Source organism: Lepus europaeus, chromosome 18, assembly GCF_033115175.1.
Source record: "Lepus europaeus isolate LE1 chromosome 18, mLepTim1.pri, whole genome shotgun sequence".
NCBI lineage: Eukaryota > Metazoa > Chordata > Mammalia > Lagomorpha > Leporidae > Lepus > Lepus europaeus.
Window position 1 is genome coordinate 42,315,014 of NC_084844.1, and position 27,340 is coordinate 42,342,353.

The following is a 27,340-nucleotide window of genomic DNA, read 5'->3' on the forward strand; positions in this document are numbered from 1 at the left end:
GGTTCTTGGCTTTGGGTCGGCTCAGCTCCATCCATTGTGGACAAATGGGGAGTGAACCAGTGGATGGAAGACCTCTCTCTGTAACTCTGCCTCTCAAATAAATACATCTTTAGAAAAAAAAAAAAAAGATAAACCACTTAAACAAATCAACAAGATAAAAGAAATATTTTCCTAACAGGCCTAAACTAGTCTTAGCTACCATTAAACCCACCACCTCTAAGCTAAAATTTCCAACTAATGGACATTACTGGGTAATAATTCCTAACCCTTTATAGAACACCTGACTTACAGACAGATAAAAAGGTCAATTAAAAATAAAAGGAGATACTTACACAACAGGAAAAACTTTGGGGAATACCACACTGGCCTCTGCTAAGTACGCATAAAGAATTCGTTGATCAAACTCATCCGTGGTATATTTTACCAGAGTAGCCTGCCACAACACAACCAAAGTAAGTAAATAACATTTTCACTCTGTGGATGAATTGTTATCTGTTTTGGTGAGAAGCAGAAAACATCTTTCTTTCATGTTTTTTAATATTTAAGGGCCTGCTAGTCATAGTTTGGAATAAAAATTTGAGCAGGGAAAAAAATCCAGAACTTAAAAAAGGAAGTTCCTTACTAGAACGGTAAGAAGCAGCGCTTGAATCTTCGGATCAGTCAGCACTTCTTCATCCAAGAGAGCATTCGATTCAGACATGGAAACCTTACATAAATGCGGGTGCTGCTGTGCTGAGGAAATCCTTGGAGTTTCTGCAGTAAGATGTGGAATGACATGACCAGCTGTATTACTGAACACCTGGATAATCAACTCACTGAACACATTTTAATGGTACTTGTAAAATTCAGTAGCTTCTTAATAGACACTTAATATCAACATAAGCATCTTAATATTCATTCATTCAAAAAATTTTGCTAGCTATTTATAATGCTGAATACATATATACAATAGTTTTTACACAGGCTTCAGGAGAACTGTCATTTCAAGGACTGCTGCAGAGTTTATATTTTGAAAAAGAAAAAAAAATGCTTCTATCTTCCATCTTAAAGAGTCGGTTGGAAGTCAGCATAGTCCCCTCCTTGTTTCAATGATCTATATCAGTATTAACTTTGTGTCTCACCCATTTCATAATCAGTTTCTGCTACTCTTCTCATTTTGGGGGGTGTTGTCATCCCTGATTCCATTTCTTGCCTTTTAGGAGCCTTTGTGTCTGATATCAAGTGATCAAAACTTTTCCTTGTTCCTATAAACAGAAGTTACAGAATATGGAAATGGAAATTCATTAACCACAGTGTGTAAGGAACATACTAAAAAGAACAAGTTTTGACATAAAGAGCATGAGTTTTCACCAAAGGACCCCACGAAAGTTCAGACAGCTCCCTGGGGGCAGTTTCCTCCTTTCTTCTCCATCTTCTCCAGGGATTTCCCTCCAACCCCACCCCCAACCCCCAGCTTTCCATTTCAGGATGGGATGTGTATCTCATTGGTCTACATTAAACTGATGACATTTACCACACTGTAGTTAAATCAGAGACTTCACCAACGAGAACAATGGCTGATACAGGGACATGCACTGCTCAATAGCAAAGATGAACCATGTCTCAAGAGCCATCTCAGTTAAAGAAATTTTGTTGGTGTCAAGAATTACTCAAAAAATGTAGGAGCATTTCCAAACTTGGGCAAAATCAAAGTCTAGTATGAGTCCTTCAAGCTTGATAAAAAAATGTGCTCACCTAAAAGTCCTGAATAGACACATTCAAAACGCCTCAAGCAAGTAGTGCACCTCCTGCTTGGCTCTGAGCTTCTCTAATCACGTATTGTATTAATATTAAATACTTTTATCTAAAGTTAAAGTACTGAAATTGGATTATTTGGAACTTAACACATTTCTGTTCTTTACATTCAAGGAATTTCTCTGATAAATTTTTTTCCAAAAAAATCTGGAATACTTTAAAAATATATTTATTATTCATTTGAAAGGTAAAGGTATAGCAACAGAGGAGAGAAAGAGAGAGAGAAAGATCTTCCATGTGTTGGGTCATTGCCCAAATGTCCATGACAGCTGGGATTCAGCTAGGTCAAAGCCAGGAGGAACTCTGTCTGGGTCTCCCACATAGGTAGCAGGAATCCAAACACTTGGGCCATCATCTGCTGCCTTCCAAGGCACATTAGCAGGAAGCTGGATGGGAAATGAAGCAGCTGGAACTCAAACCAGCACTCCGATATGGGATGCTGGCATTGCAGGCATCAGCTTAACTCACTGTGCCACAGTGCTGGCTCCTGAAATACCTTAACAGTATTCTTTTTGAAAAGGAAGAACTGAAGCCAATATCATAAAATCTGACAACTGAATCTTGAAAAATATACTAACCTCAAGTGTAGTACTTATGACAGTCATAAATATCAAGGTCAAATAACTTAACCTGAAAGGGCAGTCTTCTTCATTTCATGCACATGCAAACTGAAGGAGCCACAGGCAGCTGACTGATTAGCTTCCAGCTGCATGGCCAGGGATCCAGTTAATGACCAGACTGGAAACTCAGATTTTCTGCAAAACCAATTCATGCTTTCCACACTGCATGAGAACAGAAACAGCACCCTCCATCCTTCTCACTCTTTATTTTACTCCCTGCATTCTTCCTGGGAGATCTCTTTCACTCCCACAATTTCAACTCTCTAAGAACCAATCAATTTTAATGTGCCACTCATTTGCTTCTCTCTTTCTGAATTCCATATGCATCTCTTCATTTCTCTTGCACATATACTCCTAGATATCCTGAAGGAATTTCAACAACACTACCAAGCAACCTAAACTGATCATGTGTTAGACACAGGCAGCCCGTTCTCTGGGAATGGAATCACCATGCAGCCAGTTTTGAAGCTGCACACTTACGGCAGCCATCCCTGCATGACTGTACATCAGGCACGAGGTCTTGTCCTTCCTGTATCAGAATCCTAACCCAAACCTGACTGTGCTCTGTCCTCCCAGCCCTCCTGCTCTCCTGCAGACCCAGGCCCCCTTTTTGGCTTGGATTGCTGGATTAGTCTCTTAAATGGTCCCTTCTCCAAAAATCTCTTCTTATTTCTCCACATTGTTGCCAGAAAACCTTAACAAAAAATAAACTAGGTTCAGTTCTCCCCCTTAAAGATCTCCACTGGATACACGACGACGAGGCTACAAGTTGTAACATGACATGCAATCTATTACAATTGAATTCCTTTTCCTCTTTAGCCTCATTCCCTGCCCCACTCCCAAGGATGCTATGATCTACTGCCAATTGCTTTCCTAACTTTTAAAAGTGCATGTGGTTCCCCCTCTCTTGAATACAGCCCTACCTTATCCTGTGTTTACTAGGCAAGCACGTACTAAATCTTCAATCCAGCTCACATGTTATCTCCTCTCCACAACCTCTCCTAATTTCCCTACCAGCACAGATCACATTAATGGCATGTAGGGGATGCTGTTGATCGGCTGAAAATAAGCCTCAGCCCCAAACCATAAAGGCTTTTTCACCTACCACATGGGGTGAATGAATTCAATACTGCATTTCTCTTAGGCTACTTATTCACTAACAATTTACTTAACATAAAAACCCAGACTGCCATAACACAAAGTAACCAGGAAACTCCAAGATCATTATTTACAGCAAAGTAATAACAGAAAGGAACCTAAACAAAAGGTAACAGACCTCAGTGACAAGTAACAGTGACTAACATTTGTGGTTTCTATTTCCACTGTGTTGCTTGTTCACTAACATTTGTATGCACACATTACCCATACTACTTCAAGATACTTAAATCTGCCTGCACTGACCACTGAACGCCACAGAGGCACTTCCAGTGGTGGTCACTGAACTACAGATCTCAGTGCCTTCCAGCAACAAGGAGAAGTCTAGGCAGTGGGATACAAGAGCGCCTCTGCGTTTCTCTGTGCTGCAAGACGGGACCAGAGAGCTCTTTCATTCACTTCCTTTCAGTTACTGAGATGGGAAAGCGTCTCGCAGCATTTTAGGCATCCTTCTCATAGACAAATGTTGATGTTGCCGAGCAATCTTAAGTTTCAAGAGTCCTATCTTCTTCAAGAAATTGAAAAGTATGCTGTGCTACCTTTCTGCCTTTTCAAAGAAAACACAGCAAATTACATTATTACAACGTCATACCATATTGATGTATTTTGCTCTCAAATGATAATTTTTGGAAGTACTATATCATTAATGACTCTGAAGTAAGACGCTTCCTATCTTGTAAGTATCTAGTATCCTACTCCCATTTCCTGTTGCCCAACTAAGGCAGGGGAAAAAAAGGCAAGCTATAATATTTAGACTAAGAATCAGGAAAAGTCTGTTTCAAGGCCCATTTCTCATCTCAACTGAAACGGCTTAACTGATCTGTCAAACTCTTTGTAACTTGCATCAAAAACTTTGCTACACAAAACAAAAAAACCTTGAGGCTGGCATTGTGGCACAGGAAGCTGTTGCTACCTACAACATCGGCATCCCATGTAAACACTGGCTCAAGTCTGCTGCTCGATTTCTCATCCAGCTTTCTACTAATGTACCTGGGAAAGCAGCAGAAGATGGTCCAAATACCAAGTGGGAGACCTGGATGGAGCTCCAGGTTCCTGGCTTTAGCTTGGCCCAACCCTGGCCATTGTGGCCAACTGGAGAATGAACCAGTGGATGTTAAGGTTTCTCTGTCTCTTCTTCTCTCTCTCTAAATAAATCTTTAAACAACAAGGAAAAAAGAAAACCAATAACACTGAATAATTTCCAATAATTTTCCTAGAGTGAAAGTATCTCATCATTTTTAAAAATAATAAGAAGAAATTCTATATAATTTAAACTAACCAAGCAATTTCTTAGTGTTAGCCTGAGAAGGCTGCCCCATATCCAAGCTCATGGACTTCCTGGCTCGGGGACTGGTCTGTCCCACAGTTGGATAGGTGGCTGTCAGATGCCCTTCAGAACCTTTGGGAGAGGACCACGGCTGATTCTCCTTTAGTGTCCTGAGAGATTTAAACAAATAAGAAGAACTGATTAACATGGTTACAAATACAACCATTGTTTGCCCCTTCAAGTGGCTGTCTTATTTCTCAGTGACAACGATCAGTTAATTTAAAAACTGTACTTTAAAGGGTTTTACAGTACAAACTCAGTGCATCCCTAGCAAGTATCAACTTTCTTGCCATTGTGCTTCATACATAGTAGGCACTCATCAAATGCTGAGTAGAAAGAATTGTACTATACTGGTTTTTAAAAATTATTTTTAAGTTGAAAAATAAAAATTGTGTATATTCATGCTGTATAATATATTTTGAAATAGGCATACATTATGGAAAAGCTAAATCAAGCTAAATAACATGAACATCATCTCACAAACAGTATTTATTTGTGGTGAGAACAATGAAAATGTATTCTCTGAACAATTTTAAGTACAGAATACATTTGTTATTAACGATAGTCACCATACTATAGTATAACAAATCTTGTGAACTCACTGTACAGCTTTTTTTAAAAAATTTTTTTGAAAGGCAGAGTTACAGAGAAAGAGAGATCTATCCGTTGGTTCACTCCTCAGATGGTCACAATGGCTGGGATGGGGTCAGGCTGGAGCCAGGAGCCAGGACCTTCTTCCAGGTCTCCCATATGGAGGCAGGGGCCTAAGTACTTGGGCCATCCTCCACTGCTTTCCCAGATGCATTAGCAAGGATCTCAATCAGAAGTGGAGCAGAAAGGACACAAACTGGTGCCCAATACAGGATGCTGGTGCTGCCCGAGGCAGCTTTACCCACAATGCCACAGTGCTGGCTCCAACTGCACTGCTTTTTTAATCAGAGAAAATCAAGTCAAAGTAGGCCACAGTATTCTTGGTTTAAAATCCAGAAAATCTGGGGCAGGCATTTAACCCAGTGTCTAGGATTGATACCTGTGTCCCACAGTGGAGTACTGGGATTGGATACTTTGTTCTGGCTCCAGACTCTGGCTTCTTGCTAATGCAGACCCTGGGAGGCAGTGATGATGGCTAAAGTAATTGGGTTCCTGCCACCCATGTGGGAGACCCGGATTGAGTCCCTGGCTCCCACCTTTGGCTGCAGTTCAGTCTTGGTCATTGTGGACATTTGATGAGTAAATCAACAGATGAGAACTCTCTCATTCTGTTTGTCTCTCTCTACTTCTTAGTGGAGGGCTTTTTATCAAAAGGCAAGATGTTAATAATAAATATACACAGAAGACTCCTTTGTATGTTCAACACAGTGCTTAAAGATATACTGGTTTAGGGGCCGGCGCTGTGGTGCAGCGGGTTAACACCCTGGCCTGAAGTGCCGGCATCCCATATGGGAGCCGGTTTAAGACAAGGCTGCTGCACTTCTGATCCAGCTCTCTGCTATGGCCTGGGATAGCAGAAGATGGCCCAGGTCCTTGGGCCCCTGCACCCGTGTGGGAGACCCGAGGAGGTTCCTGGCTCCTGGCTTCAGATTGGCGCAGCTCTGGCCGTTGCGGCCAACTGGGGAGTGAACAATCGGACGGAAGACCTCTCTCTCTCTCTCTCTCTCTCTCTCTCTCTCTCTGCCTCTCCTCTCTCTGTGTAACTCTTTCAAATAAATAAATAAATCTTTTTTAAAAAAAAGATATATTGGTTTGGAGGCCGGTGCTGTGGTGTAGCAGGTAAAGTTGTTGCCTGCAGTGCCAGCAACCCATATGGGTGCCGGTTTGAGTTATAGCTATTCCACTTCCAATCCAGCTCTCTGCTGTGGCCTGGGAAAACAGTAGAAGATGGCCCAAGTCCTTGGACCCTTGCACCTGAGTGGGATACCCAGAAGACGTTTCAGGCTCCTGGCTTTGGATCGGCCCAGCTCCAGCCACTGCAGCCATTTGGGAAGTGAAACAGTGGATGGAAGATTTTTCTCTCTTTCTCTGCCTCTGCCTCTCTCTGTAACTCTTTCAAATAAATAAATCTTTTAAAAAAAATCTATAATAAGTTTAAGTTTCCATCATTAAGCATATATTGTTGTTTGTAGTCCATGTTGGTTTTAGGAAAAAACCCAATACTTTCAAGGTCACCTTTTTCATCATTCAGCAGGTCTGTGGTTAACAGAAGCAGACTAACACAAACATTAGCACAATTAGACTAGAAGAAGGCAGCTTTCCTACTACTAACTCACATACAATACTGAACACTTCTACAGTAGGTTGTGACTTATTCTTCCTAGACTATCTCTATATTCCTCCCAAACAACCTTCTAGATCACTCTGTTACTTGCCTCCTTAGCACAGAAACTTGAAACCTGATTATAGTTACATAGTTATGGGAGAGCAAGCCCACTCACCTGTAGCTGGGATCACCATGATGAACGGGATATGTGTCCATAGGAACATTTTCCATTGAAATATCAGTAAGAAGAAGTGACTGTCTATGTTTTAAGCTGAACCGACCTCGAACCTCTTCAGACACTGTGAGTAAAGCTAAAAGGAAAAAGAGGGTAAATTTAACAAATAGCAAGTCTGACTTCACACAGGAAACACTTCTCACATGCTAGAAAAGAGGATACCTGTTAAAAGGCTGAAAACAACCCCAGGCAGTGTGAGGTTTAAGGCTATAAAACACATAGACTTGCTTCTCTGGAAAGGTTTATAATCTGTGTAGACTGTACAATAGCCATGAGATACACAAAGAAATTTACTAAGCACCTTACATTTTTCAAGAGCTTTAATGTACATTTGATTTGAACAAACACAAAGAGTTGGCAGGCCAGGCACTGTTAAGCCCACTTAGCCATTACGTGACTTGCTCAAGGTCATATGTCTCCAACAAAAAGCTGCCCACATGGAAATTTGCTAAACTAAGAACCAGTACTTTGTGTAGGACAATTACGTTCTGAATTATACTATACATTCTGAACTGTATTACACATAACTGCCACATGAGCAGAGAAACCAAAATCAGACAAAAGCCAATAGGAATGGTCTAATGGGACAGCAGGGATGGCAGAATGGTATAAGGAATGAATACTGAAGATGCAGGAAGTCACTTGGAGGCGATGGCAAGGAGACTGGTTTAAAATAGCCTACCCATATAGAGAAGCAATAAAAAATAAGGCTTGTGAAACTGAGAGAGGGCAGAATTAGGAGGGTGGCTTAAGAGTCCAGGACGCTAGGCTGAGATGTCCAGATTTTATGTCAGACAATGGGGAGCTATTGTCATATCTTAAACCAAGAATGGCAAAGAGAATATTTCAGGTTAATGTCAACTCTTTCATAAGGAAAAAGTTCAGGCAGAACTTAAAAAATTTTAAACACTACTAAAGGACAGTCAATATCTGTACCTTTTTGGTGATTCTTAGATAGACATGGTAAATTTTATCTATTCTGTGTTTTTACCTGCTAAGTAAGCCACACTCTGCGTATTCACCTCAAACTTGTCACAGTTTCTGTGTTTGTTAACCAAAGTTAGTAGTGTATGCAAAATTCTGACTGTTCTTGCAACAATAGCAGGTGAAGGATGTCTGTACCCTACAGGGGAAAAAAATCAAAACAAGGTTATTTTATGAACAGGAATTTTTTCATTCTTATTCTGTGATTAGCAATTCTGCAAGGGAAATTAAGTATAAGAGATAATTCCTGCCTACACAAAACAGCCACCTGAAAAGGTAAAACATGTATATGTGAATAATTAATTACATATAGGATTAAGTACCTAAAATGTACAGAACAGAATGTCCCCTGAGACTCTAAGGTTCCTCAGGGGGAAGAAAATGAGGAAAGATAACAGTGTTTCAGGTCTTCCATCCCTAATGCAGCACAGGGACTTAAAAATACACACACACACACACACACACTGGAGTTCCCCGTAAGATTTCTTCTGAAAGTAGGGTTCTTTTGCTTAAAAATGTCTTTAAAAAAAATTAAAACACTAATAACAAAGGAAGAATGTATGTACTAAGTGTCCAAAGAATAGAGTTAATTACAGGGTGAGTTTTACCTCTTAACAGCTTTTTTTTTTTTTTTAAAGATTTCTTTTTTTATTTATTTGAGAGGTAGAGTTACAGACAGAGAGAGGGAGAGAAAGAGGGAAAGGTCTTCCATCTGGGCTGGTTCATTCCCCAAATGGTCACGAAGGCTTGGGCCATCTTCTACTGCTTTCCTAGGCCATAGCACAGAGTTGCATAGGAAGAGGAGCAGCCAGGATATGAACCAGCACTATATGGGATGCCTGCACTACAGGTGGAGGCTTAGCCTATGGCACTACAGTGCCAGCTCCCTCTTAACAGCTGTCAATCACTAATGCTACTCTATTTTAGAATAGGAGATTTCAACCCTGAACTTATCTGGTATTCCACAAATACAGAAAAAGCAATCAGGTTTGTTAGCTGCCATCCCTTGTTATGGTATCCTGAAGTAAGTGTAGTTTCTCTTTAGCAATCTCTCTTCACCACAGAGATTAAAATTCAATTAAAGAATTTCATAAGAAGGTAAAATTAAATGTACACTCTTGTAGGTGGGAGATGTATATATACATACATACTTCGTGTATACATACACCAGTTAAAAACTGGAAGAACAAGGCAGGTGTTTAGCCTGATGGTTAAGATGCTGGCATCCTGTATAAGAGTGCCTGGGTTTGCTCCCCAGCTCTGGCTCCTGACTTAGGCCTCCCACTAATGCAGACCCCAAGAAGGCAGTACGTAACAGCTCAAGTAACTGGGTCACCTATTTGGGAGACCTAGATTGGCCCAGTTACTGAGTTACTGGCTACCAGTTTTGTCGAGCCGAGACCCAGACATTATAGGTGATTGGAGAGTGACCCAGAGGATGGGAGCACTCTCTCTCTCTGCCCCTAAAGTAAACAAAGTGAATGGACCTCCATGATTCCTCAAGCTCAAGAATGATGTTGAATTGATATAAAACTGCAGACTCAAGCTCTACCTTGACATCATGTTGTCAATGACCTACCACTATATGCTGTCCCTGTTAAGCACAATTGCCGTCCATGACTTCCCCATGTTAATAAACCAAAGCTACAAGCTGTGGAGTCAGCAATGGCAGTAAGGCCAGATCAGGAGATGAATGAACTCTGAGGAATAGATGGAGATCTCCGACTTTAAGCAACACAGAAATATGGAGGGGTTGGGGCATGGTACCAGAAAGGTGAAGTGTTTTTTTTTTTTTTTTTGACAGGCAGAGTGGACAGTGAGAGAGAGAGAGACAGAGAGAAAGGTCTTCCTTTTGCCATTGGTTCACCCTCCAATGGCTGCCGCGGTTGGTGCGCTGTGGCTGGCGCACCGCGCTGATCCGATGGCAGGAGCCAGGTGCTTCTCCTGGTCTCTCATGGGGTGCAGGGCCCAAGCACTTGGGCCATCCTCCACTGCACTCCCTGGCCACAGCAGAGAGCTGGCCTGGAAGAGGGGCAACCGGGACAGAATCGGTGCCCCGACCGGGACTAGAACCCGGTGTGCCGGCGCCGCAAGGCAGAGGATTAGCCTAGTGAGCCGCGGTACTGGCAGAAAGGTGAAGTTTTATGGTATTTAATAATGGTATTGATACACTGTAAACTAGAAATGGGCTGAAGAAAATCTGTTACCAAATCTCTAAGATAACATTTTCCAACATAAATTAATCAAACTAATACACTGACTTGCATTCTGTCTTATTTGATAATCAGTAAGATACTTTAAGTAGCCAGCGCCATGACTTAACAGGCTAATCCTCCGCCTTGCGGCGCCGGCACACCGGGTTCTAGTCCTGGCTGGGGCACCGGATTCTGTCCCGGTTGCCCCTCTTCCAGTCCAGCTCTCTGCTATGGCCTGGGAAGGCAATGGAGGATGGCCCAAGTGCTTGGGCCCTGCACCCGCGTGGGAGACCAGGAGAAGCACCTGGCTCCTGGCTTCGGATCAGTGAGATGCGCCGGCCACAGCGGCCATTGGAGGGTGAACCAACAGCAAAAAGGAAGACCTTTCTCTCTGTCTCTCTCTCTCTCTCACTATCCACTCTGTCAAAAAAAAAAAAAAAAAAAAAAAAAAAGAACAAAAAGATACTTTAAGTATTGTTAGTAAGAGTACTGCAATTAGGCTCAATACTTTGGGACTTTACAACAATCAACTCTCACTCTCTAGTATTTTTAAGGAAATCTGATCATTTGCTATGGGAATTACACTCTATTATAATACATACTGACTAAAACACAACTCAATGAGACACATAGTTTCATTTAAAGTAAGACACATGAGCTAAATATTTCAATTGATTTCAAGAAATAAGTTATTTTAATTACTCTGGCTTCTTGATACTATTTCATACAAATATTCTTTAACTTTTTTTTTTTTTTCATTTTATTTGAAGGGCAGAGAGACAGAGAAAGAGAGAGAGATCTTCCACACACTGGTTCACTCCCTAAATGCCTCCAATAGCCAGTACTGGGCCAGGCTGAAGCCAGGAGCCCAGAGCACCATCCAGGTCTACCACATGGGCGGCAGGGACCCAAGTACTTGAGCCATCATCTACTGCCTCCTAGAGTGTGCATCAGTAGGAAGATGGGACATAAGTGAGGGAGCCAAGACTCAAACCAAACACTCCAACATGGGATGGAGGAATCCCAAGCAGTGACTTAACCCCTGCATCAAACACCAGCCCCACAAAATATTCTGATATACAGAGCCTCTACCTTTTAAGAGGTGTCCAACCAGTGCAAAATTAAAGTTGGAGTTGAAATTGAGTCCAACAAAATGATCCATTTGCTTGCAGTGCCATTCCAGAGGATTCCGGATTGCCATAAACACTTCTTCTGGACTCTATTAAAGACAATCATAACATGGTTAATGGGGTTCACACAGAACCTTTTAAGGATCACTTACTGGTTTTTATGTTCAACAGGTATGACAAGATAAGTAATTCCCTTGAATTGAGAGAAATTATTTTAGGTTTTCTACAGAAAACCATTGAACATTTAAGGTAATATGAATTAATTAGTACAAAATCATCAGGCATATAAATAAGATGGTATAAGATAAAACTGCCTTGATTTACAAAACCAACTTATTTTTCCAATTTACTTCCTGGTACTTTTTTTTAAAAAAGATTTATTTATTTTATTTGAAAAGCAGAGTTACAGAGAAGCTGAGGTAGAGAGAAAGAGAAAGAGAGAGAAAGAGAGAGAGAGAGAAAGAGAAAGAGAGAGAGAGAAAGAGAGATAGAGAGAGAGAGAGAGAGAAAGAGAGAGAGAGAGAGAAAGAGAAAGAGAAAGAGAAAGAGAAAGAGAAAGAGAAAGAGAAAGAGAAAGAGAAAGAGAAAGAGAGGTCTTCCATCCACTGGTTCACTCTCCAGATGGCCACAATGGCCGGAACTGCATGGATAAAAAGCCAGGAGCCAGGAGCTTCCTCTGGGTCTCCCACGTGGGTGCAGGGGCCCAAGGACTTGGACCATTTTCCACCGCTTTCCCAGGCCATAGGGGATGCCGGCACTGCAGGTGGCAGCCCCTTCCTGGTGCCTTTTAACCAGCTTTATTAACTGATTCCTAGCATCCTGGGTCACTGAGTCAATATCAGTACCTCCTACCAGGATTTTCTGGCACTGAAAATGCTATGGTAGACACTACTAAGATAAAAATACTCACCTGCAAATAGTTGTGTTTTTTTGGTTTTTTTTTTTTTTTTTTTTAGATTTTATTTATTTATTTGAGAGGTAGGTTATGGACAGAGAGAGGGAGAGACAGAGAGAAAGGTCTTCCACCTGCTGGTTCATTCCCCAAATGGCCACAATGGCCAAAACTGGGCCAATCCAAAACCAGGAACCAGGAACTGTCTCTGGGTCTCCCACACAGGTGTAGGGCCCAAGTGCTTGGGCCGTTTTCCACTGCTTGCCCAGACAATAGCAAAGAGCTGGATTGTGAGAGGGGCAGCCAGGACACGAACTTGCACCAATACAGGATGCCAGCGCTTTGGGCAGAGGCTTAACCTACTACACCACAGTGCCGGCCCCGTGCAAATATTCTTAACATACAAACAGCTAACAGGTATGTATCACTCTAACACTGTCCTATGACAACTTCAGAAAAAAAGCAATGGGAATAGGAAAGAGGGGTTCTAATCCCAAACCAAAAGTACAAACATGGACAAGTCACTTAACTTCTGCGTTCTTTTCTATTGTGTGGAATGCAGTCTGACTACCGATGAACTAGGCAGCTTCCACCTCTGGACTTTTGCTTACACACTTCCAGACCTTCAGCTACTTGGTCCACACCACGTCTGGCAGATGGAACCAACACTGTCTAGAGCAAGCGTCTTCACACTCAGACTATGCCCCTGCTCCCTCTTCCCTGCCCACAGCTGAGCTGCTTCACTTCAGGCACACTTCCCGTCATATACACTGCCTGTCTTTAAAAAGAATTCCTTTCTTTTCTGCTAGACTCTGCCTAATTTTCTTCAAAAATAAAAGGAACATAATTTCATACTACTTTATTCTCTCCTGTATACCCTATGAATCAAAATCTAATCCCAATCAAGGTGGATAAGTGTTAAAAAGCCATTTATTTTAAAGTGAGATAAGGCAAAAGAAAAAACCCTAGTAAAATTCAGTACCCAAAAGTTCCCTTTAGACTCTCAGTTTCCTCATCTGGCATTAATTACATCAGGTTTTCACTACGTAGCATTATGTACTGAAAATAAGCTTATTTTTAGATTATCTCTTCATTTGTGAGATGTGGGGTAGAGAATGTTAACCTGTATCTTGGGGTGGTAAAATTAAAAATAATACCTGTTGTGGTAGCCATTATGGCCAGTCAGTATTATTTTTCTTTATTCTATTTATTAGTGTCAAGCCAGTACTTTTTTATTTATTTATTTACTTATTTTGCTATTTTTATATAGAAAACACACATTAAAGTCTAGTTCTTAATGAGCTGGTAAGGAATCATATTCACAATAAATCACATTATGCAAATTCACACCAGTAAGCTATGGATCTCTTCTGTTGTTAACAGAGCACCACAATAAAAGAGGGCTGAGTGTTCAACGCGAGCCAGGGAGGAGTCCAAGGGAACGCTTGCTTACCTTGTCATTGAATATCCGGAGACTATCCAGGGTGTGCAAGTTTTGTTCAAGAAGTGCGGTGCCTGCTGAATACAAGTTGACCTCATCGAGCTGCAGCACGGCCACAGCTACCCAAAAGAGGGCTTTGTGTAGAGGGGAGTCCTGGCAAAGGAGTCACAGGCCAGGTCAGTAAGGGGAACCGTGGGGAACCCGCGTTCTGACACACCGCAGTCTAAAGCAAGCACGTGGCTTCACCCAGTCACCCAGGTTTTCCCCTTTGGGAAGGCAGTACAAAAAATAAACCTGTGTGCAAATAAACACAGGTAGCTGGGCAAAGAGCCTCAGTGTTTGCTTTGCTCTCTCCCTGTTCTGGATTCCCAAATCCAGCCAACAAGGTTTGCTGACTCTTTAAGAAGCCTTTTGCATCTTCTATTTCTTTCTTTCTGCTAACAATGCTTTACCATGCTGCTCTTTATTCTAAATGTACAATTGTTTTTTTGCCTCCAGCTTCTCCCTACTGTAATTCACTGTGCAGTCCATCACCAGAAGGTGTATTTCTTCTGGAAGAAAATGGTATGTTGGCCGGCGCCGCGGCTCACTAGGCTAATCCTCTGCCTATGGCACCAGCACCCCGGATTCTAGTCCCGGTTGGGGAGCCGGTTCTGTCCCGGTTGCTCTTCTTCCAGTCCAGCTCTCTGCTGTGGCCCGGGAGTGCAGAGGAGGATGGCCCAAGTGCTTGGGTCCTGCACCCGCATGGGAGACCAGGAAGAGGCACCTGGCTCCTGGCTTCGGATAGGTGCAGCGCGCTGGCTATAGCGGCCATTTGAGGGGTGAACCAACGGAAGGAAGACCTTTCTCTCTGTCTCTCTCTCACTGTCTAACTCTGCCGGTCAAAAAAAAAAAAAAAAAAAAAAAAAAAAAAGGTATGTTCCCAAACGCTTTTCTGCAGAATGCGGAATGTTCTGTTAGTTCTAGCCAGTCTTTAAAACGTTCCCTCCCGCTATTCTCTTGGAAAGTTGTCCCTTACATCAGAGTGCTCTGCCACCAGCCCTCCTTTGTTCGGCTTTCTCAGTGCTCCCACTGCTCCACCTTGGCTACTCAAGGTTTCCTCCCTTTCTCTCTACCTGCATTAACTCCGACCCACATCCTTAACTACAGTTTGAATTCTACCCTTTCAAGAACTCGTCACTTCTGGCAGTAACCTGTTGTTGGTCTGAACTTGATCCTTATTTAGGAGAAAATCCGTGGACTTCAGAGCTAGTCAGCCTTGACTTAAAATCATGGCTCTGCCTTTCATCAGGTGTGCACCCCCGGGGACAAGCTACTGAGTCCTCCTGGTCTCATTTTCACTTATAAGATGTGGATAAGAGAACCATTTTGTATGATTTAAGATTAGAATGTGTGTAGAACACATCACTCTACCAGGAATACAATAACTATTTATTTCTCTGTAAGCTTTCCCAAGATTTGCATCTTTTGAATTCAACTCACAGGAATTAAACATTATCTCATTTCAGTTTACTCATTTTACTCATTTTATCAATGTGGAAACATTCACATAAGTTTAATGACCTGCTCGAGGTTACAAAGCTGAGATGAGCACAGACTAACCTACAACAGTGGCCATGGTATTTCACACCTTTAAAATAACATTTTAACTTATATCCAAATGCTTCTGAGAATCAGGTAGACTTCTCCCAGCTTTCCATTTCTCCAGAGTAAGGTCACTAACACATCACTCACTCAACATGCCTGCTGCTCATTTGGCTCATTATCTGTCTACTCCCTATCCTCCACATCCACCCCAGAATGTAAGCTCCAGAAAGGCAGGATGTTATCACTTTGTTCAGCACTATGTACACCTCTAGCCCCAGGGTAGTCCCTGGCACATGGCCCATGTTCAGTCAGTGCCTATAAGAAACAAGAATTAAGGATATATCACCTGTATTTCCTTAAGCAACGAGACAAAAAACCTCCAAGCAGTTAGAACATACTCTCCATACTTAGTCTTCCTCTACTGTAGTTACTTCAAACAACTAAAGTTTAGACAAGAAGTCTACATTATGGCTGTTTGGTACAATCTCTCCACAATCCATCTTATTTTTTGAATGTGTTGAAAGAAAAGAAATTACACTGAGCACCAATATCCAAAATGAATAATCCAATTTTCTACACAATAATTACCTTATTAAGAAGTGGCTGTAATTTGGTTAGTGCTATTACTGTAGCTTCTATCAGAACTTGACTGTTGTAAGTATCAGGTCCTTTTAAGCAACTCTCAAGTGCCTTTTAGGGAAACAGAATTCTTTATTTTACTTTCATTGAAATAAAACATTAACTCTTACAGTGAATCTCAGAATCAGCTCAGGAACATTTACTTATTTAATAAGTGCTAGAATTATTTCTAATGCTATGGTGATTGGTGATCTTGGAAGCTTGCTTAATATACATTTGGTTTCTTATTTTGATGCATTTCTATATTCTAATGTAATAAGTCAGGCATTACCACAGAAATTATAAATTATATAACTTTATATGAGGCTATAGTCTTACCAACATATAATTAAATGCTTTGAAAACTGATAATATATTAAGGTTACCTGCTTAGCAAAAGAGGCAAAGTACTTATTTTCTTTTAAAGACATCTTCTTTAGAGAAGATTTCTTCAAAGAATTACAATAAAGAAAATAGTCAAAATCTACTTTTTTAAGGTTTAATAAGCAACATATAAGACATTTTATTAAATTCAAATTTAAGTATCTTTTTAAAGAAAAGTAGATATGCTTTGTAACTTAGAAACCCCAATAATTGGGAGAAGGAAGGGAGAGGTACCTTGCTAAGAATACGGATAATTTGCTTTATCTGGCCATGAGACACTCGTTTGCTAATACAGCCAAAGACAACAAGAGCTCTTGGTTGTAGGGATGGATTATATTGGAATGCAAATCTGTAATGAAAAGATCCAAGGAGCTTAGGAAAATCTTTGTCTTTATATATACTAAATAATAAATTAAAACACTGATTATGCAGTAATCTCTATCTTTTCAACAATTCACACACTTCACATTTTCTATTTAATCTGGGACATACCTTTGCGCTAGTTCTGTCCACTGGTCCAGCCACTTGCATGTTGGAATGTCTCTCATACATGCCTAAAAAAAGGATACTCTGAATATATGTGGGGTCTTTGTTCATGGAAATGAGTATTATCTTTTATATTTTATTTTTTTCCCCCAAAGATCTTTTCATTTATCTGAGAGGCAGAGACAGAGAGAGAGAGATCTTCCACCCATTGGTTCCTTCTCCAAATGGCTACAATAGCTGGAGGTGGGCCAAGCCAAAGGCAGGAGCCAGGAGCTTCTTCTGGGTCTCCCACGTAGGTGCAAGGGCCAAGCACTAGGGCCATCTTCCACTGCTTTCCCAGGCACATTAGTAGGGAGCTTGATTAGAATTGGAGTAGAGAGGCCTTGAACTGGTGCCCATATGGGATGCCAGGACTGCTGGTAGCAGCTTAACCTGCTATGCCACAGCACTGGCCCCAAATATTATTTTTTTATTCCATTTTTCCATGCATGTCTTAAAGGCCCTTTGGTTTTATATATGTATATGTTTTTATAAATATTTAAGCAACATTTACTTGTAATATCATTAAATAAACCATATGTGTGTAATCAGAAACAAATTCCATGAAAGTGTTTTTATTTAAGCATTAAATGCAAAACAGCAGAACAAATCAATACTTCTATACAGCACCAGATTTTTAAAAAGCCTCTTAGTTTCTTATCATTCTGTCTTACTTACCTCCATGATCTCCAACAAGGCTTCTGTGACTGTTTCCAAAGATGTCAAAGCAAAAGTCTCCCTCTCGTAGGAGCCAGGAGAGAATGACCTGTCCCGGTAACTGGAACGGAAAGCAATGACTGCGGCTGACTTGACTTTGCTAATGCCAAACAGCAAGTAAAATTTTGGCAATGAGAACTCTGTCAGACTGAGTCTCAAAACTTGCTTGGTCTCTTCTGTAGAAGAAAAAAGAAATAAGACTTTGAACACACCAATCTTTAAATTTTAAAGTACTAAGTTTCATTTTGAATACAGTAAATTTAAATATCATATAAAATTACATAGTTGTGTTCTAAATCAAACTTCTAGATAGATTCTATTAATGCTCATTGCTTTAGCCCCATTAAACCACAAATCAATACTAGTAACACAACATGGTCCAGTTACACTATGTGACAACTTAAGAGGCTCCATGACAAATAGGCATGGAAAATTTTCACTACAGCTTGACATGGGATGGAAGTAATTTATTCTTTTTTTTTCTTGTTAATATTTCATATCATGACTGCAGACTTAAATTAGGACCTTGGGGGCCAGTGCTGTAGCACAGCTGGTAAAGCCACTGCCTGAGAGCCAACATCCACACGGACACTGATTTGAGCCCTGGCTGTTCTACTTTGGATCCAACTCCCTGCTAACGTGCCTGGGAAAAGCAGCAGGAGATGGCCCAAGTGTTTGGGCCCCTGCACCCATGTGGGAGGCCCAAAAGTTCCTGGCTCCTGGCTTCGGCCTGTCTCAGCTTTGGCCCTTTACAGCCATTTGGGGAGTGAACTAGCGGAAGGAAGACCTCTCTCTCACTCTCTCTGTCTCTCCCTTCTTTCTGTAACTCTGCCTTTCAAGTAAATAAAAAAATCCTTAAAAAAAAAAAACCTTAGGATCTTGGTGTTGGGCATCATAATTAATAACAACAATCTACATCAATTAGGTGAGGTGAAGGAGAGCAAAGAACTGGTGAAACACACACTACCGCCCTGAGACTCACCACTAAACTGAAGCTGTGAACAAGTGCACAGCGAGTGGATGATATTGATGACCAGCCCATGTGTGGAAGCTCTCAGCGAGAGTGGGCCTGTGGCCACTAAGAACGTCACGACGTGGAAGAGATAGGGGAGGTGAGCTGCCACATCGAGGGAGTTGTTGAAGGACAGCATCAGCATGTAGCGTGCTAAGATGGCGATGTCATCCCACATCAGATGCTGCTCCAAAGTCGGAGTTGGAGACAAGCACGTCTTATCAATTATTTTGCACATCCGTCCAATAACCTGTAACGATGCACAATTTACAACACAAGGAACAGTTTGATCACAACTTTTAGTTTAACTTTAAAGTAACTAAGTCCAAACATAGAAACTTCCTGATCATTAAAACAGATACATGTCATAGTTCAGAAGGCAAAAGAAAAGTAATTACCTTGCTTGAAACCAATTTCACATTTCCAGAGGCCAAGGCTACAGCAGTGTCTGCCATCACCTCAGCTTTGATGGATCCCAAGCCACCTGTTGCACTGGTTTTGATGAAGCTGTCTAGTACAACATCAAGTAGATCTGTAATCTAATGGAAGAGGGAAAACAACTTCAGTTTTTTACAGATTTATATTTTATTTGAAAGGCAGAGTGGCAGAGGAGAAGGGCGGTGAGAGGGAAGAAGAAAACAGAGAGAAAGTGAGCGAGCGAGCACATGAGAGAGATATTGAGATCTTCCATCCTCTGATCACTCTCCAAATGACAAGGAAACCAGGAGTCTGGAACTCCATCTGGGTCTCTCACACAGGAGACAGAGGCACAGCACCCAGGCCATTATTTGCTGCTTTCCCAGGAGCACATGCAGGGAGCTGGATCAGAAGCAGAGTAGCTAGGACATGAACCATCACTCAGATATGGGATAATGTGTTGTAAGGGTGGCCTAACCCACTGTACCATGCTGCTGGCCCTGGACCACTCCACCAGCACAATTTTTAATTTAATGAACTGCCCAACTAAATTAAAGTTTTGTTTTATGTGAGACCTTCAAAATATGTTTTACAAAGAGACCTGTCAGTAAACATATCAAAGGATATCAGAGAAAGGATGAGGACATTCACTTGATTTCTACAGAAATTAAGAAATTGATATCCAAAATTGGAAAAAAAAAAACAAAAACAAAACCTCTATATACTTCTTCATGCACTTGGCAAAGTATCTCTGTCTTCCTCAAAGACAGTAATGGATGATCAACATAAAATACAATTATTTTTAAACACAGGAAATGACAGCAAGTGCTGAGAAGGTTTCTAGGGCTATAAAACCAGATCAAAGATCATTTAAAATTATTTGGAGGGAGTGGGCATCTGGTCTAGTAGTTAGGGACACCCATCTCTTACATCAGAGTACTGAGTCCAGTTGCTGGCTCTTGATTCTAGCTTCCTGCAAATGCAGACCCTGGCAGGTAACGGTGATGGCTTAAGTAACTGGGTTTCTCCTCCATATGGGAGACCTGGGTTAAATTCCCAGCTCCTGGTTTTGGCCTCAGCCCAGCCCTAACCACCATGGGCATTTGGGGAGTGAACAAGTGAATGGAGCTCTTTCTCTGTCTCTTTGCCTCTCAAATGAAAAATAAGTAAATAAATAAATAGAATGAACAGTACTGTTTGAGTAAAGGCATTGTTGTCCATTAACTCTTGTCAGTTAAAAACTGTTACATTCTATCCTATATTGGCACTACCTGATAGAACTATAAATGAAAGCTGGTATTCTAAATAGCAACATTAAGAAACATTTACGGAAATCTATGGTGTATAGGGAACCAGAATACACTATATAAAGCACTACTTCCTAGAAGTGACACCACAATTCTATAGCTAATACCCATATAATTATGCTGGGGAGAACAGTACTAAAATAAGTAGTTTTCCTCTGGTTCCGAGAGAGGAAATCCTATGAGAGAGGAATCAAACATTTACAGTTCTGAGTCAAATGAACAGCTGGGTGGGCATCTGTATGTTTTTGAAGGTGGGGAATGTGTTCCCTATGGCTGTTAATAATGCCTAGCACAGGGCTTTGCACAGAGCATGTCACATGAGCATCTGTGCAGAGAAGCTATGAGGCAAACGTGTGTCCAAACTCAATACCTGCCCAAGGCTCCCCCATATTTTTGCTTGAATAGACGGGTACATCTGTTTTTCATTTATTGTCATTGTTATCAGCTTATCAAGAATAGCAGTCACTCTTTGTCGTTTGGCATCATCGTTATGCTTGCAAAAACGGACTAGATTGGACAGCCACGGAGTCATGTATTCCAAACAGAGGTGCTTCAACTCAATACCTGGAAAAAAAATACCATTAGCATAGATGGGCAAAGAAAACCATATCAACAATGATTTTAACATAAAGGATGGGGCGGGGGGGGGGGGGCGGAGAAAGGTAAAAGGTGAAGACCATTACCTAGAGTCAGGCTGGAGAAAAGAGACTTGGCAAATACATGTTTGATGACAGAAGTGAAGAGAAGCCTTGAAGAAAATAATTTTAAAAGCTGTAAGCCAATTTTTGAAAAGTTTTGTCTTATTTTTCTCCCTTTTAATCACTTCTCTTCCAGTTTAAAAAAAAAAAAGTTTTCTTCTCATTGTAAAAGGAGAATGTGGTAATCATGCAAACTTTGGTAAAAGGAAAACATCACCAAAAAACGGAAGTGATGTTAACTGTATCTCTCCCCAGGCTTTCAAGTCTAAGTAGAGATAGCACATATTTATGTGTGTAGATCACCCATGTACCGCATCCAGTCCACAACAATTTTGCTAGTTTGTCACTATTACACCAAGATTATATTAACATTCTCCAAAAACATTTTCACTTTTTATTGAGAGAAGAGTTCAGACTTACAAGAAGACACAAAAATAGCAAAATTGCCTCTATATACTTCACATAGAGTCTCAAAGACCATTTTTAAAAAATTGTGGTAAAATATATACAACATAAATAGCACCTTTCAAACATTTTTAAATGTACAGTTCAGTGGCAGTAAGTAATTCACACTGTCATATAAACATTACCACTGTCTAGAATATTTTCACCTTCCCATGCTGAAACTCTGTATCAGAAATATTTTAATGGCCTCATAGGATTCCATTACATGGAGATGTAATAATTTAATCAGTTCTTTATTATTTATTTTTGAACTGATTTTTTTCCCCTATTATATTAAGTTCAAATGCAGGCAAAATCAATCTACAGCAATAGAGATCTTCATAGTGCCAACTCTTGGTGGAGGAACAGCAGTGACAGAAAAGGTCCTTCTGCACCCAGGCAGTACTCTGTGTCTTCACCTGGAAGACACTCTTGCGACAGTCACAGGTAGCAGTTAGTTCACCAGATTGTTAGCTTACAAACCAGGCACTTTACTGAAGACAAAATAAACCACAATTAATAAAACTGAAATGTGCTATGTGTTATCCCAGCACTAATTCCTTAGGAGAAATTCTAATAAGTAGATTTATGAGGCCAAAAATTAGGAGCATTTTTAAGGCTCTTGATATCTATTTCCAAACAGCTCTCTAGAAAAATAGCCCCAGTTCACGATTCCACAGACATTATTATTAAATTTAAAAATCTTTGCCAGTCTCAAAGCTGGGTATGTTATCTCACTGTTTTCTCAATTTGTGATTCTATCTTATTAGTAGGATTAAAATATAAAACTTTTTATTATTATTTTCTTAAAGATTTATTTATTTTACTTGAAAGTCGCAGTTACACAGAGAGAAGAGAGAAGAGAGAAGAGAAAAGAGAGAAGAGAGAGAGATCTTCCATCAGCTGGTTCCTCCCCTCCCAGATGGCCCCAATAGCTGGAGCTGTGCCAATGCGAAGCCAGGAGCCAGGAGCTTCCTCCGGGCCTCCCACACGGGTGCAGGGGCCCAAGGACTTGAGCCATCTTCTACTGTTTTCCAGGCCACAGCAGAGAGCTGGATCAGAAGTGGAGCAGTTGGGACTCGAACTGGCGCCCATAGGGATGCCAGCTCTGCAGGTGGTGGCTTTACCAGCTACGCCACAGCACAGCCCCCCCACAAAACCTTCTTTTTAGCATGATCAATGTAGAGATAATGCACATTTATATGTATGTTACTGTTGATTCATTTTGTTAATCTATAAACTATAAATAATTTTTCTAAATTTATAAATCTATAAAACTTCATTATTAAGAATATTAATCTTCTCTCATATTTTCGCCAAATATACCTTGTTTTTGACTTATCTTCCACTTGTTATGAACACAGTTTTTGGGAGTTTTATAAAGTCAAATCTGTTTACCATTTACTTTGTCTCCTATTTCACTTCTTTGGCTTCATACTATCCTTACTCATCTAGAAAGTAATTAAGTATTTACCACTTCCTCTTCTTTTTTGAATTGTTCCCAGTTTTTATCTTCAACTCTTAAATACAGGCAGGCCAGGGCTTGTGCTGTGGCGTAGCAGGTTAAAGCCCTGGCCTGTAGGCCAGAAACCCATATGGGTTCTGGTTTGAGTTCTGGCTGCTCTACTCCTGATCCAGCTCCCTGCTAATGCGCCTGGGAAAGCAGCAGAGGATGGAGTCCTTGGGCCTCTGCATCCATGTGGGAGACCTGGAAGAAGCTCCTAGATCCTGGCTTTGGATCAGCTCAGCTCCAGTCATTGCGGCCATTTGAGGAGTGAACCAGCGGATGGAAAACCTCTCATTTTCTCTCTATTTCTCTCTGTAACTCTTTCAAATAAATAAAATAAACCTTAATTTTTTTTTTAAATATAGCCAGGGCTTAAGTTGGCATTTTGTTGTATAAGATTAAGAACTTCACTAATTTCTCAACCTAACTTCTTAAATGACTTACTCTTCCCCCATCCATTGTGATGGTTTTATATCCATCTACTTTGCTTAAGCTAATCTGACTGATGATTCTTAAACACCCATGTGATACTTATTTATCACTATAAAGTGCTCACACATCAGTATAAAGTCTCTGTTTTCTCTCAATATTTTCTTAGCTATTCTTATATTTTCAAATAGAATTTAGAATCATCTTAAATTCTATCTCCATTCCCAGTCTTCTAATTCCACGGCTATTCTGATGGAATTGCATTAAATTTAAAGAAAACTGAGAACTATTCGGGCAGGAACACCATATACTTAAGCAGTCACTGAAGTCTTCATATATTAATACTTAGCAAAACAGTTTTATTCTTTTCTTCGTTTGTCATGTTGTTAGGGTTATATTTTACATTTACTATCTCTTATTTAAATATATAAATAAGGGCACTAGTGACCTAATCTTGGTGAATTATATAAACTTTCAATTGTCTAATACATAAAAATCAAGATAGATGCTTGAGTGCTGAAAAAAAAAAGAGGAGAAACATAGAAGGGAAGAAAATGTCAGGAAATGAGCTGGGAGTCGATCAACACTCATACTACTGCAGTGTACGGGGATGTACAGATATAATGAAGGCATGCTGAATTAACGAGACGAATGAAACAAGTCAGGGCTGACTCTGGACCTTGCCTTATGTGCCATTCCACTCTCTGAACCGTGTATGTCTGATAAAACCACGATTTCAAGTTAACCTGAAGAAAAAGATAAATGATGATTTCCCTATGATTAGAGATAACATGGGTACTTCATTCGTGTGGAATTTTCTGCTAGGAAGAGAAATCTGAAACTGATTAAACAGAAGCAGGGAAGAAAATGCATGTTAAGTGGCCCGGGGATGTGTAAGGTACCTTGCCACCTTGCTTTCGTTGCCTGGATTTTGGTACATTTCTCAACGTTGCCTACCAGGAAATCACTTCAGAGTTCCTTCAGTTAGAGTGTACCAGAGACGAAAAATTACAAGGGGTAAAAAGGCAAAAATATAGTAAGTGAAAAATTTCACTGGCAAATTCTGAAATGAAAGGGTTTTCTTCAACTTTCCTTAGAATCATTGTTAGTATTAAAGAAAATTGTCATTACTTACTAGATTTGCTAAATCCAGAAATACACTCTTCCAAAAATTCTAACGTGAGGTGTGGCTCGTTGGCTGCCAGTGTCTTACTAATCGAGACAATAAAGAGAGTGTTGTTGGCGGGGATACATAAACCTGATGTCTCTAGTAACTGGCCCTCGATTTTTAAATTAAAAGTACAAGTTAAGGCACAGAGAAGATTATAGGCAGCTGACCTAGGAGAAAACACAAATAAAGTTTTTTTAAAATTTATTTTTCCTTATAATTCCCTCAATTTTTAATAACATACAACTTGTGGTTCTATTGCAAACCATGACCAGTTAGCTTAAAAATTATAATCAATCAGAGACAGAATGTTATGATTCTATGGCAAAACCAAAATATCCCTTGATCATTTAGGGACATTTTTGAAGAGGGAGATTCTCACGTGAGGCTAAGACAAATGGCTATAGACCCTCCTAAAGACATCTCACTTAGACATAGACTGTGACAGGCTTGCTGTCCCACAGCAGGTCAGTGGGAAGAGTAGGAAGAAGGCGTAACGTCATGTTTTCAGTGGAGTCTATACTCCAGCTTCAACTCCCTCTCCCTTCAGATATGGTTAGTACAGCGAACATAAGAAAAGAATTGTGATGAACCCATACCATTAGGATATTAAAATATTCAATCATTAAATTCTTTGTGGGTGTCCCACAAATTACCCTACATTGGAAGTCAAAACCAAAATTAACTTATAAGTCTTCCCCCTTTTCCTTCTATGACCACATTCCTTCATATATAACCACTAAAAAGAAAACACTGTCAATAGCGAGGTTCCATTAGGACACAAAAGTCACTTATAAATCTCTAAAATATATGTAAAGGTCTAGGACACAGTTAAAACATTGAGACTCAATTTTGAAATTTTATTTTTTTCTCCTCCATCTAACAAAAGAAATAGCTTACTCAATATATTTTAAGTCTTCCTTACCTCTGAATTTTCATCACGTTAATATATTTATGCAACAACTATTATTTGGTAGTAGTGGGGAACCACTAACATCTAAGCCTGCCTAAAGGCCTTCTCTCTGGGTTGCCACGCTGCCATGGGGTGGGCATTTAGTATAGCAGTTGAGATGAACGTTGAGACAGGCATCCCCATCAGAGTGTCTGGGGCTGAGTCCTGGCTCTGGGTCCTGACTCCAGCTTCACACCAGCGCAGACCCTTAGAAGTAGCAGTGATGGCTCGAATAACTGCATTCTTGCCATCCACGTGGGAGACCTGGATTGAATTCCCAACTCCTGTCTCTGTTCCAGCCCAGCTCCGGTCACTGTGGGCATCTGAAAGTAAGCCAGAAGGTGGGATCTCTCTCCGTGTCTCTCAAATACATTTTTAAAAATATATTTGGGGCTGGCGTCGTGGCTCACTTGGTTAATCCTCCACCTATGGCGCTGGCATCCCATAGGCCACCAGGTTCTAGTCCTGGTTCTCCTCTTCCAGTCCAGCTCTCTGCTGTGGCCTGGGAAGGCAGTGGAGGATGGCCCAAGTGCTTGGGCCCTACACTCACATGGGAGACCAGGAAGAGGCACCTGGCTCCTGGCTTTGGATTGGCGTAGCTCCGGCTGTGGCAGCCATTTGAGGGGTGAACCAACAGAAGGAAGACCTTTCTCTCTCTCTGTCTCTCACTGTCTATCTGTCAAATAAATAAAAAAAATTAAAAAAATATATATTTAAGGGGCTGGTGCTATGGCATTGTAGGTTAACAAGTTAAGTCTCTGCCTGTGGCACAGGCATCCCATAAAGGCACCAGTTTGAGGAGTCCTGGTTATTCCACTTCTGATCCAGCACCCTGCTGATGGCCTAGGAAAGCAGTGGAAAGTGGCCCAAGTCCTTGGGCTCTGCACCCGTGTGGAAGACCCAGAAGAAGCTCCTGGATTTGGATCAGCCCAGCTCCGGCCGTTGTGGCCATTTTGGGGGTAAACCAGCAAATGGAAGATCTCTCTGTCTCTCTCTCTTTCTCTCTCTCTGAATGTAACTCTATGTCTCTCAAATAAATAAATCCTTAAAAAACATATATATATTTAAAATTTTTAAAAACCAGCTTGTCTTTACATTACAAAACAGCAGGGGTTCATAGAAGCTAATAATTATTAGAAAGTTATTAATATTTTTGTGTGAAGAACTTTGAATTAGAAATTAAAGGCAAGCTTATGACTCCATCTTCCTAAAATAAAAATACTGGTATTACTGTTTCTAAGTTTCTATACCTTTAACTCCTAGATCCTCGGAAGTTATGCCATCTTGATGTTAACTTTTACTCCACATATCAACAGCTATAAAAAACTAGGCTTCTTCCCCCTGGGGCTGGGTGTCACAGACGCCCTAAGGCACTGAAAGCGGGAGCATTCACAGCGCTCTGTGTACAGCTGATGACAGTGCGTAAACCGCAAGAGGCCCATCCATGGAAAGAAATCTAGAATACTAAAAAGTCTGCTATAAAACTTGATCTACATTATGCCCTAGGGAAGATTTTCTAAGGCTAAGAACTTATAGCTGTAAAAA

The 27,340-nt window shown here is 40.7% G+C and overlaps 1 protein-coding gene across 2 annotated transcripts in view; it reads right to left on the minus strand.

Annotated features, from left to right (window-relative positions):
* The window catches only part of NF1 (neurofibromin 1), a 291,063-nt gene that overhangs the window by 18,686 nt on the left and 245,037 nt on the right, over positions 1-27,340 (minus strand). For both annotated transcript variants that reach the window (XM_062175267.1, XM_062175266.1), the window contains 16 exons: positions 24,811-25,013; positions 20,968-21,161; positions 19,272-19,412; positions 18,844-19,123; positions 17,823-18,037; positions 17,112-17,173; positions 16,854-16,968; positions 16,206-16,307; positions 14,043-14,183; positions 11,660-11,786; positions 8,380-8,511; positions 7,329-7,464; positions 4,849-5,006; positions 1,122-1,244; positions 623-753; positions 333-433 (listed from right to left, as the gene is read on the minus strand). In XM_062175267.1, the coding sequence (XP_062031251.1) occupies positions 333-433; positions 623-753; positions 1,122-1,244; positions 4,849-5,006; positions 7,329-7,464; positions 8,380-8,511; positions 11,660-11,786; positions 14,043-14,183; positions 16,206-16,307; positions 16,854-16,968; positions 17,112-17,173; positions 17,823-18,037; positions 18,844-19,123; positions 19,272-19,412; positions 20,968-21,161; positions 24,811-25,013 (2,361 nt within the window). The remainder of the gene's footprint in view (positions 1-332; positions 434-622; positions 754-1,121; positions 1,245-4,848; positions 5,007-7,328; positions 7,465-8,379; positions 8,512-11,659; positions 11,787-14,042; positions 14,184-16,205; positions 16,308-16,853; positions 16,969-17,111; positions 17,174-17,822; positions 18,038-18,843; positions 19,124-19,271; positions 19,413-20,967; positions 21,162-24,810; positions 25,014-27,340) is intronic.